This window comes from Cervus canadensis, chromosome 11 (assembly GCF_019320065.1).
Source record: "Cervus canadensis isolate Bull #8, Minnesota chromosome 11, ASM1932006v1, whole genome shotgun sequence".
In the NCBI taxonomy this organism is placed as follows: Eukaryota; Metazoa; Chordata; class Mammalia; order Artiodactyla; family Cervidae; genus Cervus; species Cervus canadensis.
In genome coordinates, this window is record NC_057396.1 from 44,869,949 (window position 1) to 44,885,683 (window position 15,735).

A 15,735-nucleotide genomic window follows, 5' to 3' on the forward strand; every position below is an offset into this window, starting at 1 on the left:
TTGCTCAGAGCTCACCTCGTCTTTCTAACACCATCAGCAGAGAGACAGGATATATGGATACTGCATGATCCAGCATTCAGGTACTGCAGGCTTTCCTTCCCATTTGTACAGTGTTTTAAATGTGCTAATGAACCCCTTCTGTACCCTCGTTTCCAGTACATTGTTTTGTTTTATTTTATTTTATAAAAGAATTTTTTGATGCATACTATTTTTTAAGTCTTTATTGAATTTGTTACAGTATTGCTTCTGTTTTGTTTTTGTTTTGTTTTGTGTCTTGCCACAAGGCATGGGGGATCCCAGCACCTTGACCAGGGACTGAACCTTCACCTCCTGAGTGAGAAGGCAAAGTCTTAATCACTGAACCACCAAGAAAGTCCCCCATTGCATGTTTTAAAGTGACTAAATTAATTATGTGATTTGTGAATCTTCATTTGTTCTGTGAGATCTTTCTGTTTAAAATCCTTTGGTATAGTTCATCTGGCAGTGTTTAGACGCTACCAATGCATCAACAAATATACTCAAAAAACAGTTATGACTGACCTAAAAATACTACATAGGCTTTTTGAACTAAACTAAATTTAACCCTATTCAATGTTCTCTTCATGCAACAGAAATTACCTTCCTCTGCCTCTAAATTCTCTCTTCAACTATGGAATGAAACTGAGTTAACCTTACTGTTTGAATTTCCACACATACTCTCTTTTTTCAGGTTTCACCATCATGTCTATGCTCAACAGCACCCCCCATCAACCACCCCTCTTCCTTCTGTCAGGAATCCCAGGGCTGGAGGCATCTCATATCTGGATCTCCATCCCATTGAGCATCATGTATGTGACCGCCATCCTGGGGAACAGCATCATCATTCACATAGTACACAAGGCTCCCAGCCTTCATGAGCCTCAGTATGTATTCTTGTCCTTGCTAGCCGCCACTGACATAGGCATGTCAGCATCTACACTGCCCACTGTTCTTAAAGTCTTTATTTTCAACCACCGAGAGATTGAGTTCCATGGTTGCCAGGCTCAGATGTTCTTCATCCACACCTTCTCTTCCATGGAGTCAGCCATGCTGCTGGCTATGGCTTTTGACCGTTTTATGGCCATAGGCAACCCACTACGCTACACCATAGTCCTGACTCCCTCCCGCATTACTCAGATGGGCCTGGCTGCTGTGGCTCGAGGGGCAGCACTGATGATGCCCTTGCCCATCCTGCTCCAACAGCTTCCCTTCTGTAGGAATATTGTTCTATCCTACTCATTCTGCTTCCACCCTGATGTGATGAAGCTGGCATGCGGGTCTATTCGTGTGAACGTTATCTATGGGCTGGTCTTGGTACTCTGCTCCTTTGGAGTTGACTCCACGTTTATTGTTCTGTCTTATGCTCTAGTCTTGACGACACTTCTGGGAATAGCTTCAGGGAAGCATGCCTTAAGGTGCTCAACACTTGTGTCTCCCACATTCTCACTGTCTTCATTTTCTATGTCCCACTTACTGCCTTAGCCTTGATCCACAGAATAGGCAGGTACCACTCCCCTCTGCCCCACATCACCTTGTCCAATATTTTCCTTTTCCTCACACCTGTCCTTAACCCATTGGTTTATAGTGTGAAAACAAAACAGATTAGAAGTGCACTATATAGACTGTTTAAATTTAAGACAAGATAGAACAGACTAGAAGTATTTTGAGTAAATGATCAAAAGGTCAGGGATATTGTAAAAAGAAACAGGAATAGACATTTATCTCTTGTGTGTTGAAGTCCTCCCTTTGGTATATTTCTGTGTGATTTTGCTTCGTAGGTGACTCAAAATGGTAAAGAATCTGCCTGCAAAGCAGGAGACCCAGGTTCAATCCCTGGATCAGGAAAATCCCTTCGAGAAGGGCATGGCAACCCACTCCAGTATCCTTGCCTGGAGAATTCCATGGACAGAGGAGCCTAGAAGTCTCCAGTCCATGGGATCATGCACAGTCAGACACAACTGAGTAATTAACACTTTTTGTAATTTTACTACAATCTTTTTGGAAGCAGGAGATTCCCTTTTAGTTTTAAATATTAGATCAAGGAATATATTTCTAAAGGTTCCTTCACCTTCACCTTATGTTTCTCTAAATTTATGTATCCCTAAAGTTCACATCACTTATCCTGGAGCCTCATTTCAATCCAAACAGTTTGACAAATATTTTCTGTATGAGAATCCCTCATATATAGTTATATGGCTCAAATTTGGTTAAAAGCAAGATATTCATATTATTATACAGAGAGTTATTATCTTTGGTGGGTTTGAGATATTATAAAGGGAAATAGTCCAAATGGGAGACAAGAGGCTTTATTTTTATATTTTTTTATTGAAATCTATTTTATGATTTTTCTTGAAACCACATTAATATAAACTTCATCTGATACAAAAATACAACAAGAGATTAAAGCAAAAATATAACAAAGCTTCTGTACCTAAAATTTACCATCTATGTAATCATACTTAATTTTTTCAGGTTGTATTAAATTGGATTTCACATTAATTTGAGGATAGGTATGTATCAGTTAAAGGAAAATCAGGACTCTGTAATTTACTGCTATATATCCAGGGAACATGGTGAATGACCATTAATGTGCCTCAATGGAAAAGGAGTTGATACTGGTATCTATCTTCTAAGAACATTGCCAGAAGAAATGTGCTATGCTACACATAACTTATTTAATATGCTTGCCACAATGTCTGGGATATAATAAATGTTCAATAACTATTAACCATTATATTACAAGCTAAAAATATGATAAGGACAAGGGTCAAGCCAGGATTTAAAGATAAATATAAAAGAATAAAGTCTTTATTGCTCAGATGGTGATATCAAAGATGACCAGAAAATAATACAGTTGCTCTGAAGTTCAAAGACACATTTACAGGTTCATTTTAATATATGTTTCATATGGTGAAATATAAAAAAGTATGTATTTGTAAATGTTTACAAGAATTCAGACCAAGTTGCCTGTTTTATACCTATGTATATCATATATTTATCTGCTCAGTATTGTCACCTCAAATTAAAGATAGGCATTAAGTTATTTATTTATGCTAATAATGCTTGAAAATTAACTATCACAGAGTAGATCCATATATTATTATTCCATTCACTTTTAATTAGCTATGTGGACATTAATTCATGAATCTATTGATTCAATAGTCATGTATAACTGTTTTTACTTATCACCTTCTGTCCTTTGTTTCTTATACTCTCTCATGTTCCCCTTTATTTTGTATTTTTACATAGCTATTCTTGGCATCCACTATATGCCATACATTAGGAGACAAATGAATGAGACAAAATGCTCTCATTTAGATTATTAGTACATAGTGAGTGAGGCAACTCAGGAATAAAATTGTCGTACTTTAAGGCAACAACATGCCATTAAGACAGAACATACCATTAATTGCTTAATCATTTAACTTACACATAAAGCAATTTATAAGTAAACTGAGATACCAGAATGGGGCACATATTAAATTAAAGGATCTTAGGGACCCAAGCTTTAGCACTCAATGTCATTATGTCCCTTTTTCTTTCTGAAGCAATCCCTCATATCTGCTTTTATCTTGTTTTACACCCATTCTTTCCCCCTAATGTAGATAATTACATAACTGGGGAAGATGTTCTGTAAATGGTTTTGTGTCCTTCCACTGTCCAGTAGAAATGGTAATCTTAAACTCTTTATTCCATACTATGTAAAGGGGAAGAATTTTTTTCTTCAGTTTTTAATCTCTGTGGTTGAAAGGTCAGGAGAGGGATTTATTAGAATATTGTTATTATTGGTGTCACTGAAGCAGTACAGAGAGGTAAGGAGTTCCTCAAAGGAAATTTATCTGCAGTCTTCAAAAAATGGAACAATGCTGAAAAATGATCGCCATTTCCCTATCATCATACTTAAAACTGTCAGAGTTAAAATGCTTTTGAGTGGAAAGACTCAATAAAGAAAAATATTAAATTAAATTTTAAAACTTGTAGAAACATACTAAGAATCAGAATTTCATTTTATGTTTTGAGGGTACTCATGATATTTCTCAAATGACCTCTCAGTAAGATCAAAGATTATACATTTATATATATTTTACTACATCTATTCTGTTAATATATAACAGATTTCAGCTAGATGAATGCTTTTGAAATTGAGATAGATATTAAGCTTTCATGGTCTGTCTTTTCGTGATCTTTTTCAGTCTTGCAGGCCGAAGTTTCTAATAAACCCAGTCTTCACTGGCTCACTTTCCTCCAAGTTTACATAATTTAAACCGAGTCTCCAAGTCACTAATTATATTTAGGTGCATGGTCTGCTGTTGTTCCATGATTTTCATTAATAGAATGGAAGCTATATGAATATTATAGTTTTGCCTTCTATATGACTCTGATGCCTTACTAAATATGCTAGACAAATGTGAAAAATATTTTGATAACTTTAGAGATCATTTTGAAATTTACTTAGAACTTCCATAAATTAGTTTGAAATTCTTGCTAAAGCTATTGTATGTTTGTTCATTGCCGCTGACAATTAAGTCTTTTATTTGTTTCCTAAGCTAATTCAGCAAGACAAGTCTTCATTTGTTTATGAAGGAGATCAGTCCTGGGTGTTCATCGGAAGGACTGATGCTGAAGCTGAAACTCCAATACTTTGGCCACCTCATGTGAAGAGTTGACTCATTGGAAAAACCCTGAGGCTGGGAGGGATTGGGGGCAGGAGAAGGGGACAACAGAGGATGAGATGGCTGGATGACATCACCGACTCTATGGACATGAGTTGTGTAAGCTCCAGGAGTTGGTGATGGACAGGGAGGCCTGGTGTGCTGCGATTCATGGGGTCGGAGAGTCAGACACGACTGAGCGACTGAACTGAACTGAGCTGAACCTCAAGAGTTGACCCCAAGAGAATAATTCATTTTTCCTCTTAGAAAGTTAGAGAAAGGACTTGCATCCTTGTTTCAGAAGCCAAAATGTAACCCTATATAATCTCAGTATGGAGTGGGAAACCAAACAAAATCCAAATAAAGTATGAATTCTGAATGAAGTAGCAGAATGAGTAAGAATAACCATTTCTCACATTCTTATATAATATTTCTTTTCATACAGCTCCTTTATTTTTTGTTAAAAACCATCAGATTGAGATATCAACTAGTACTCCAACCTTAAGAAATAGTCAAAAATATTAAGCATATAGTCATAAATCTATCACCAATTTAAAATTGTATAATGCTTCAACTTAAACAACATGGGCAATTAAGAATCAGGTGAAACTTTGTTTTCTCAGTAAAATCAGCCCTTCTTTGATCTTTTAAAATCAAGCATCATACACTTCAATTTAGCAGTTGTGAATACGTGATTTCATCCAATTCATACAGCAAAAACACTGAACTTGAGTTTCTATTGCCCTTTCTCCTTACCACTACCAAACAGTCATCACTCATGATCAGTTGTGACTATTTATTTAAGCCCTCTGCTTCTCTTTCCCTCCATACTTAGATTAGCTAGAGGGAAAGGCCTGAGTCTTTTTATTTTTGAATTCATGGTGACTAACATACTATTTGGCACATAGCAGATCCTGAACAGCACTTTGTAAATTGGCTGTCTCTTCTGATATAGAGAAAAATCTCACTCTCCAGCAATAACACGTTGCACCCAAAATTGCTTGCACAGAGCAGCCTGGATCTGCCTGGATTTGAGGCTGTAGACAAGAGGGTTGAGCAGTGGTGTCATGAGGAGGTAGGCATTACTCATGCTGGTAAACAGAATTGGGGAAGTGTTCTGAGTGTAGCGATACAGCACCGCCAAGCTGATGAGGGGCAGATAAAACACAAATACTGTGCATAGGTGACAGGCACAGGTATGCAGTGATTTCCAGTTTCTGTCTTGATTCTCCAGCTTTATAACAGTGGCCAAGATCTTCATGTACGAAGCTAAGATGAAGACAACATCTACTGCAAATGTGAAGAGTACAAAGACCAATCCATAGACACCGCTAAAAGTGGCGTCTCCACAGGCCAGGTTCAGCATATCAGGGAGGTAGCAGTAAGAGTGTGAGAGGCTATTGGCCCCACAGAAAGGGAAGGTCCTGAGGAGGAAAGGCAGAGGGCCCACCAGGATGGCACCGCGTATGACAGCAGCTCCACCAAGGCAGGCGACGGTAGAGTGGGTCAGGAGCCTGGTGTAGTTCAGTGGAGCACAGACAGCTACCAGGCGGTCAAAAGCCATGGCTACCAGGACACCTGATTCTACTGAGGAGAGGGCGTGGATGAAGAACATTTGGGTTAAGCAGGCGTCCAGGCCAATGTAGTGGACATTGAACCAGAAGATAGCCAAGACACTAGGCATTGTAGACAATGAAAGGCCTAGGTCAGTAAGGGTCAGCATGGCCAAGAAATAGAACTGAGGTTCATGAAGATTCTGTTCTGCTTTAACCAGGATAAGCAGAAGAGCATTTCCCACAAGGGCTAGGAGGTACAGGAGGCAGAAGGGAATGGAGATCCATATTTGGGCAGCCTCCAGACCAGGAATACCAATGAAGGAGAAGGTGGGCGAATTAGAAGCAGTGTGATTAAAAGACCACATGGAAAGGTGTAGGTAAGACTGAAGTCCAAGACGCTTCTCACCCTATAAAAGAGAGATTGCGTGTCAGGAAATCTGATTAAAAGCAAACTGATTACCTATACACAGAGTTACAAAATTAAGATATGAAGAACTCAAAATTGAGTTTATATTTGTAACTTCAAAATTATTCCTCTTGATATTATGAATGGCAACTAAGCACATGAAAAAATATTCAACATCTTTATTTGGAAAATGTAAATGAGAAGTGCAATAAGATGCCATTAGAATGGCTAAAATTAAAAATACCTGAAACTACTGTGTTGGTGAGCATATGGAACAACTGGAATTCTGATGGGATACAAATGGTGCAGAGCCTCTTTGGATATCAGCTTGGCAGTTCCACATAAAGTCACACGCATGCTTATCAAACATTTAACACTACCCAGCAATTTCACTTCTAAGAATTTGCCCAAGAGAAATAAAAACACATATCCATACAAAGACTTGTAAATAGTCAAATAAGTTTTATTCATGATAGCAAAAAAAAAAAAAAGGAAAGAAACCAAACATACACCCAGTGTTGAATGGATGAACAAATTGCAAAGATCCATAAGCTTTAATTTGAAAAGGAAATAATTTTTGATAGAGGTAATAGCTTGAATGGGTCATTTGTGCTCTCTGAAAGAAGGCAAATGCAAAACACCACATACTGTATGATCTTATTTGTAAGAAATTTTAGAAAAGCCAAAATCAGTGATAGTTGATCAGAGATTTCAGAGATGAAAAGGGAGTATAAAGAGACTGAGAACAAATAGGCAGGAAACAACTTTTTGGAATATCAAAATGTTCCATATCATGGCTGATGTACTAATCACATGATTTTACATGTTATTTCATTTCAGTTCAGTTCAGTCACTCAGTCATGTCTGACTCTTTGTGACCCCATGAATCACAGCACACCAGAACATGTTATTTAAAACTCATCAAATTGTAGTTCATTAAAATGTATCTCTTTAGGGATATCTTGCCTAGTTCTTTCCTTTCAGTCATTTAAAAAGGAAATGTCACTGTAGTTTGTGAAATAACTTGATCTCCATTACTAGAAATTGATTAATATCTGGGATGGGTATCAGGATATTTTGTTTTATACATTCAGCTATTTGATTCCTTCTTAGTGGTCCAACCTAGGTAGCATATTTAAAAGCAGAGACATTACTTTGCCAACAAAGGTCCATCTAGTCAAGGCTCTGGTTTTTCTAGTAATCATGTATGGATATTAGAGTTGGATGGTGAAGAAAGCTGAGCACCAAAGAATTGATGCTTTTGAACTGTGGTGTTGGAGAAGACTCTTGAGATTTCTTTGGACTGCAAGGAGATCCAACCAGTCCACCCTAAAGGAGATCAGTCCTGGATGTTCATTGGAAGTGAGAGAGTCATTTCCTAGGCAGGTTGATAAGAAGTCCAGGCGTCCCCAAAGAGAGAGGGGTCTGGAATTCTCAACAGGAAGAAAAGACAAACTTTTTTTGTCCCTCTACATTCCTTAGGATTATATACAATAATGTATCTTGCTTGAGGACAGTCTCTGGAAAAAACCTTCTGGCTAATCCTGTTATCTTAAGGTGTAAATTATGGGAGTAAGTCTAGTGAGGTCTTTACAACCTCCAGACATTCTTTTGATTCACTGTAATAACTAATTAGAGAGTAAATAACTCCATGGCTAACACTAGCAAGGGACTACTCTTTCTGCCCCCTTCTGATGCCTATGTCAGAAGCTTTCTCTATCTCCTTTATACTTTAATAAAACTTTATTACACAAAAACTCTGAGTGATCAAGCCTCGTCTCTGGCCCTGGATTGAATTCTTCTCCTCCAGAGGACAAGAATCCTGGCGTCTTTGCGTGGTTAAGCAACAACCCTTCACTATGCAATATTGCTCTTTACAGCATCGAACCCTGCTTCCATCACCAGTCCCATCCACAACTGGGTGTTGTTTTTGCTTTGGCTCCATCCCTTCATTCTTTCTGGAGTTATTTCTCCACTGATCTCCAGTAGCATACTGGGCACCTACTGACCTGGGGAGTTCATCTTTCAGTGTCCTATCTTTTTGCCTTTTCATACTATTCATGGGGTTCTCAAGGCAAGAATACTGAAGTTGTTTTCCATTCCCTTCTCCAGTGGACCACATTCTGTTATGTATATTACTTATATATTTATATATATGTAAGGAATTATATAATATATTATTGTATAATAATAATATATATAATTGTAGCTAGTTATGGGCTTCTCAGGTGGTGCTAGTGGTAAAGAACTCACCTGCAAATGCAGGAGATGTAAGAGATCTGGGTTCTATCCCTGAGTCGGGAAGATCCCCTGGAGGAGGGCATGGCAACCCACTCCAGTCTTCTTGCCTGGAGAATCCCATGACAGAGGAGCCTGGTGGGCTACAGTCCATATATGTATTGATTAATAATTATAATATATAGCTAACTATATATATAATTGTAACTAATTTATGTATATTTGTTTTGTTTCCAAAAAAGGATTCAAATATGTTTATTTTAATATCCATTTGACAAAAAATTACTAATAAACATATACTTATACCACTAAAGTTTTCAAGAAATTAGAGTTAAGTAACAGTACCTAATGCTTGTGAAAAAGAACATTTTGTCTTCAATTATAATTATCTTTCTTCAATTATACAATTTTCATTTGAAAATTTAAGCAAATTCCAATTTCTTCATGAATATTTAAATCTTGCTTTCTATTTTCTTGAATATGTTTATTAACAGTTATTTTAAAGCCTATCTAAAAATTATATTTTTGAATCCTCAATGTTTATTCTTGTGTTATTATTTTTTAATATTAGTCTTATATTAGATATCTGTGTTTCCTTTTCTGCTCGGTTCTGCTACAATCAAATATTTTCTGTAAATTTAAACTAGAAATAATTGAAGCCTAGGATAATGTCATGTAATGTTACACAAGTTTACAGGATTTGTATACACTTCTGGCAGATGGTTATTGGCACTAATAATCTCATATCTCTCAAATAAAATCAGAATTTGAGGTTACTGATGCCTATTTTAGTCCCTCTAAGAACATATCTATTTGTGATTCACCTGCTCATCTAGGGAAGATCCCATAGAGGCCAGGTATTAGAAGCTGACCAGTTCTAATATCTACTTTAGTCCTGTAGTCCCTTTATTTTATTGTGTAGTCTTACTATCCATAGTTCTTTTATTCCACCAAGGAGTTTTCAGTTGGAACCCTTCTACCTCCCATTGTGTATCTAAATTCAGCAGCCGTCAGAGGTAGAGTCAGAGTTTCCCTGCATTTGTCCACTTGTGCCTCCCTTGAGCTTTCTCTGTTCCTGTGGAAATTCCTGCTATCTCATCCTAAACAACATCTATCCCTTAGGCCCACAGGTCCTTACTCCTTCATGTACCATCACTGGCTCTGATTCCCTTAAGCTTCCAGGGACCCCATATAACCAGGAAAAATGAAAAGCTTCTATCATCACAGATGTATAAGCTGGAAACGTTTTATAGCCCTTAGAAAACACTATCTCCAACTTGAGCACTTTAAATATGGGCAAAAAAGCAAAGCAGTGAAAGTTGTTTAAATGATGAATAAACAGATGTGGGCTACAGACAGGAATAAGTCTGTTATGGGGCAGAAAGGCAAAGCTGGAAGGCAAAATAGCTATCACTTTGTCGATGGAAAGAAGTGGGTAACTGTGGCTCAGGGAAAGAGACTGGCTATGGGTAGTTGGAAATCAGAGAAGACAATGGCACCCCACTCCAGTCCTCTTACCTGGAAAATCCCATGGACGGAGGAGCCTGGTAGGCTGCAGACCATGGGGTCGCAAAGAGTCGGACACGACTGAGTGACTTCACTTTCACTTTTCACTTTCATGCATTGGAGAAGGAAATGGCAACCCGCTCCAGTGTTCTTGCCTGGAGAATCCCAGGGAGCGGGGAGCCTGGTGGGCTGCCATCTATGGGATCGCACAGAGTCGGACACGATTGAAGTGACTTAGCAGCAGCAGCAGCAGCAGTTGGAGACAATGGCTATGGGTAGTTTGGATTAATCAGAGAAGGCAATGGCACCCCAATCTAGGGGATCTTGAGAGCACATCCCATGGACAGAAAGGAGCCTGGGCAAAATCTGCAGACCTGTATGGGGTCGCAAAGAGTCAGACACGACTGAGTGACTTCACTTTCACTTTTCACTTTCATGCATTGGAGAAGGAAATGGCAACCCGCTCCAGTGTTCTTGCCTGGAGAATCCCAGGGAGCGGGGAGCCTGGTGGGCTGCCATCTATGGGATCGCACAGAGTCGGACACGACTGAAGTGACTTAGCAGCAGCAGTTGGAGATAGGGAATTTGAGTGAGGTGGAAAAGTAATGAATTTTTTAGGGAAAAAATTTGTATAAAGCAATGCAGTTATGTGAGATGAGATGTGTTTGGATGTTTAGATAAGCAGAAGAGCGTATTTGAATAGAGTGGTAAGAAAGGGTCTTGGATTACTTTATACAAAAAGGAAGAAGGAAAGAATGTAATTTGGGAACGAGAGTGGAAATGAGTAAACGGTGTAAACTAGTAAACTAGTAAACGGTGTAAGAGGCAATCTAGGGGATTTGAGCTTGAGAGCACATAGATGGACAGAAAGGAGAGCCTGGGCAAAATCACATGTATAATCCTCCTCCTGTTTTCCATACACAAGAAAGAAGAATCTGATAAGTAATGACAACGGCTTCCATTTTCTTCAGAGATACATAAGAAGCAATTAATACATTTTTAACACAGAAGTGAACTGACTTGCCTGTGTCTTTAAGAATTCAAGGCTCTAAGGAAAATTGATTTGCGGGAAAGATATAAAATGGAAGAAATGAGACTAGTTAAGAGGCAAATAAATAGAGGAAAATAAATAATGCAAAGAAAAAGAAGAAAACAATAGAATAGGAAACACGAGATCTCTTCAAGAAAATTAGAGATACCAAGGGAATATTTCATGCAAAGATGGGCTCAATAAAGAAGAGAAATGGTATGAACCTATCAGAAGCAGAATATATTAGGAAGAGGTGGCACACAGAATAACTGTACAAAAATGATCTTCACGGCCCAGATAATCACAATGGTGTAATCACTCATCTAGAGCCAGACATCCTGGAATGTGAAGTCAAGTGGGCCTTAGGAAGCATCACTATGAACAAAGCTAGTGGAGGTGATGGAATTCCAGTTGAGTTAATTCAAATCCTAAAAGATGATGCTGTGAAAATTCTGCACTCAATATGCCAGCAAATTTGGAAAACTCAGGAGTGGCCACAGGAATGGAAAAGGTCAGTTTTCATTCCAATCCTTAAGAAAGGCAATGACAAAGAATGCTCAAACTACCACACAATTGCATTCATCTCACATGCTAGTAAAATAATGCTCAAAATTCTCTAAACCAGGCTTCAACAATATGTGAACCGTGAACTTCCAGATGTTCAAGTTGGTTTTAGAAAAAGCAGAAGAATCAGAGATCAAATTGCCAACATCTGCTGGATCCTCGAAAAAGCAAGAGAGTTCCAGAAAAACATCTATTTCTGCTTTATTGACTATGCCAAAGTCTTTAACTGTGTAGATCACAATAAACTGTGGAAAATTCTGAAAGAGATGGGAATACCAGACCACCTGACCTGCCTCTTGAGAAATCTGTATGCAGGTCAGGAAGCAACAGTTGAACTGGACATGGAACAACAGGCTGGTTCCAAACAGGAAAAGGAGTACATCAAGGCTGCATATTGTCACCCTGCTTATTGAACTTATATGCAGAGTACATCATGAGAAATGCTGAGCTGGAGGAAGCACAAACTGGAATCAAGGTTGCAGGAGAAATATCAATAACCTCAGATATGCAGATGATACCACCCTTATGGCAGAAAGTGAAGAAGAATTAAAGAGTCTCTTGATGAAAGTGAAAGAGATAAGTGAAAAAGTTGGCTTAAAGCTCAACATTCAGAAAACTAAGATCATGGCATCCAGTCCATCACTTCGTGGCAAATAGATGGAGAAACAGTGGAAACAGTGATAGCCTTTATATTTGGGGGCTCCAAAATCACTGCAGATGGTGACTGCAGCCATGAAATAAAAAGACGCTTACTCCTTGAAAGAAAAGTCATGACCAACCTAGACAGCATATTAAAAAGCAGAGACATTACTTTGCCAACAAAGTCTAGTCAAGGCTATGTTTTTTTCCAGTAGTCATTTATGGATATGAAAGTCGGATTATAAAGAAAACTGAGCACCAAAGAATTGATGCTTTTGAACTGTGGTGTTGGAGAAGACTCTTGAAAGTCCCTTGGACTGCAAGGAGATCCAAAAAGTCCATCCAAAGGAAATCAGTCCTGAATGTTCATTGGAAGGACTGATGTTGAAGCTGAAGCTCCAATACTTTGGCAACCTGATGCGAAGAGCTGACTCATTGGAAACCCTGATGCTGGGAAAGGTTGAAGGTAGGAGGAGAAGGGGACAACAGAAGATGAGATGGTTGGATGGCATCACCGACTCAATGGACATGAGTTTGAGTAATCTCTGGGAGTTGGTGATGAACAGGGAGGCCTGGCGTGCTGCAGTCCATGGGGTGGCAAAGAGTTGGACATGACTGAGTGACTGAACTGAACTGAACTGAAGTGGCTAATATAATAGAAGAGGAATGCTGACAGAGGTAAGCAGTGGAAGTGAATAAGTTAAAGTACTCTGGACCTTGAAATGAGAGGACATGGATTTTAACAATCAAGGACAAAGCATAGTTTTTACATTTGATCAATTGTGTAGCATGAGTTATGTTTACTAAGATGGACATAGTAAGGCCATTGCCAAGAGTTCCTTCTTGGCTGTGTGATCTTTGTTGTGCCTTTAGACATTAAACAGAGACATCTGATAGACTATTTTATATCACTCTGGGAATCAGTAGAGAGTTAAGGATAGAAATGTATGGTGAAGTTGCCAGTGGATAGTTTTTACGAGCAATTACTGAATAGAATATCTTAGGGAAAAGTGTAGTTATATATTAGAAATAAAAACAGAAGAACAGTTCTAGTCAAATCAATCAATAATCACTAGTCACCCAATCAAAAAACATTCCTGTTCTCATTATAATATAATTCTCAGCAGTATGTGAAACTGTTGACTGTGTTCTCATCTGAAAATATTTTACATATATATTATTTTTTGAAAACACTTAGTAGGGTAGGAGGAAATAAAACAAGCATGTTTTCATGCTTTAAAACATCTCAAAACCCTCATGTCAGGAGAATTAGTAAGAGAGAATAATTTCATTCTAATATTTTATGGAAATATTTTCCATTCAAGTTTGAAGAGAAGTTCAGTTTTCTATGTTATGACTAAAATAGAAAAATTCACTAACGACTCAATGGTAAAAGAGGTAATACATAGCAGAATTGATGTTGATAACTCATTACATTTTCTTTCCATTGTGTCAAAGTAGACTTCACACTCCATATTTTGAGTCAAATTGTATTCAAGTGGGTGTTTAAATTTAGAGATGGAATAAATGAAACTATTGCATTTCTTTATTTCCTTTACTTCTATTGAAATGATTGTCAGAAAAAAATCTGGGCAGTAAATAAAGTTCTTTTTCTTCAGTGGAGAAAACTAGAAGAGCAATCCAAACTTTACAATAGAGAGACTCTATATTCATGAAATGTGGTAAAAACATCAAAATACCTTGGTCAGTGTACACTCCTATTAGGTGTAATATCTCATGTACAGAAAGTTAAACAAAAATAGAGCAAGAGAGACCCCTTCCCCCATCACCATAAACCGTAATTGTCCAAGTCTCTTGTTGTTTCACACAGTTCCCTAGGAAATAAGAGGAAACAAGTGTTCAACACTGAAGATTAAAGTATACATATTCTAATGGGAGAATAGAAATGGATCTAAGGTAGTTAGAAAGAGGGCTCAAAGAGAACACATTTGTTTTGTACAAATACTATTTTGTATCACCCTCAAAGACCCCCTTGGTTAAATAAAGGGAAGCTGAAAAACATAATAAATACATTTTTTCAGGATTATGGCTAGATACTCTGAAAAGAAGAAAGAATACATAAAATAATTTTAAAAATTAAAACTATTAGGAATCATAGTTTAAAAAATTCATTTAGAAAGTAAACCAGCTCAGGGAACAGAATAAAAATAGAGAACAAACTCTGCAGTTCCAAGTGAATTGAAAACAGAAAAAATAATCTGTGAAAATTATGTTAAAATTAAATCAGATATGAATGTAGATTTTATAGCAAAGGGATCCACTGAACAACTGTGTTGAAAAACTTAATATGCAAAGATTTACCTGACACTTTCTCTCTTACGCTTGAGCAACTGACATTTCTGAGGTGAATCCCCCATTCTGGGAGATAAAAGACTTTTATTTGATTAACCAAGAAATGAACATCAGACTTCCTGTAAAAAAAAGGCGGGGGGTGGGGGGGTGGGAATTACACCTATTAGAACTTCAACATATATTACATTGGCCAGTAGTGATAGTGATGGTGATAGACACAAAGACAGAGATAGAAAGTAACAGAGGTATACATATATATATATATGAGATGGACACCTCTCCTTTGTCTTAATTAAAGTTCTGTCAGGAAAAAATTAAATTGTTCTCAAATTAGATAATATGAAGACTTTGATACAGGCATCATGGGTCATTGAAAATATGTGGACAAGATTTGGTAAAACCAAGAAGAAATATTTATATACATATTTTATAAATAGATCATTGATGTATATGTTATAGTACTACAGAAGGAGAATTGATGCCAACATTAGTCCTGAAGTGGCAAGGGAACAAAATTTTTTACCAGAACATGGGAAGGACATGTGGAGAAGGACACTCAACATGAGCTTTCCCTTTCTGTAGAAAGATGCAGCCACCATGAGGAAGCCACAGTGAGGGTTGTTGGGGAGTCAAGAGGGTAAACATTCCAACTGTATGTTCTGGATTCTTGCTTCCTGTATTGTCCATTAGCGATCAAGTCAAATCAGAAGTCAGAGAGCAAAGGGACCTGTTGATCAAGCTCACTGTGGTCAAGACAGAGCAGAGCAGAGCAGATCTGGAAAACAGCCTAAGGATGCCCTTCTGCAAGCATTC

General features: G+C 37.8%; 1 protein-coding gene and 1 pseudogene across 1 annotated transcript; one reads left to right on the forward strand and one right to left on the reverse strand.

The window, feature by feature from the left end:
- Positions 1-720: 720 nt before the first annotated feature.
- On the forward strand, positions 721-1,664 carry LOC122449290 (annotated as a pseudogene).
- A 3,970-nt stretch (positions 1,665-5,634) lies between these two features.
- Positions 5,635-6,591, reverse strand: LOC122450286 (olfactory receptor 51H1-like). The gene has a single exon (XM_043482535.1). It carries the CDS (start codon positions 6,589-6,591, stop codon positions 5,635-5,637), a length of 957 nt encoding a protein of 318 aa, XP_043338470.1.
- Positions 6,592-15,735: the final 9,144 nt, after the last annotated feature.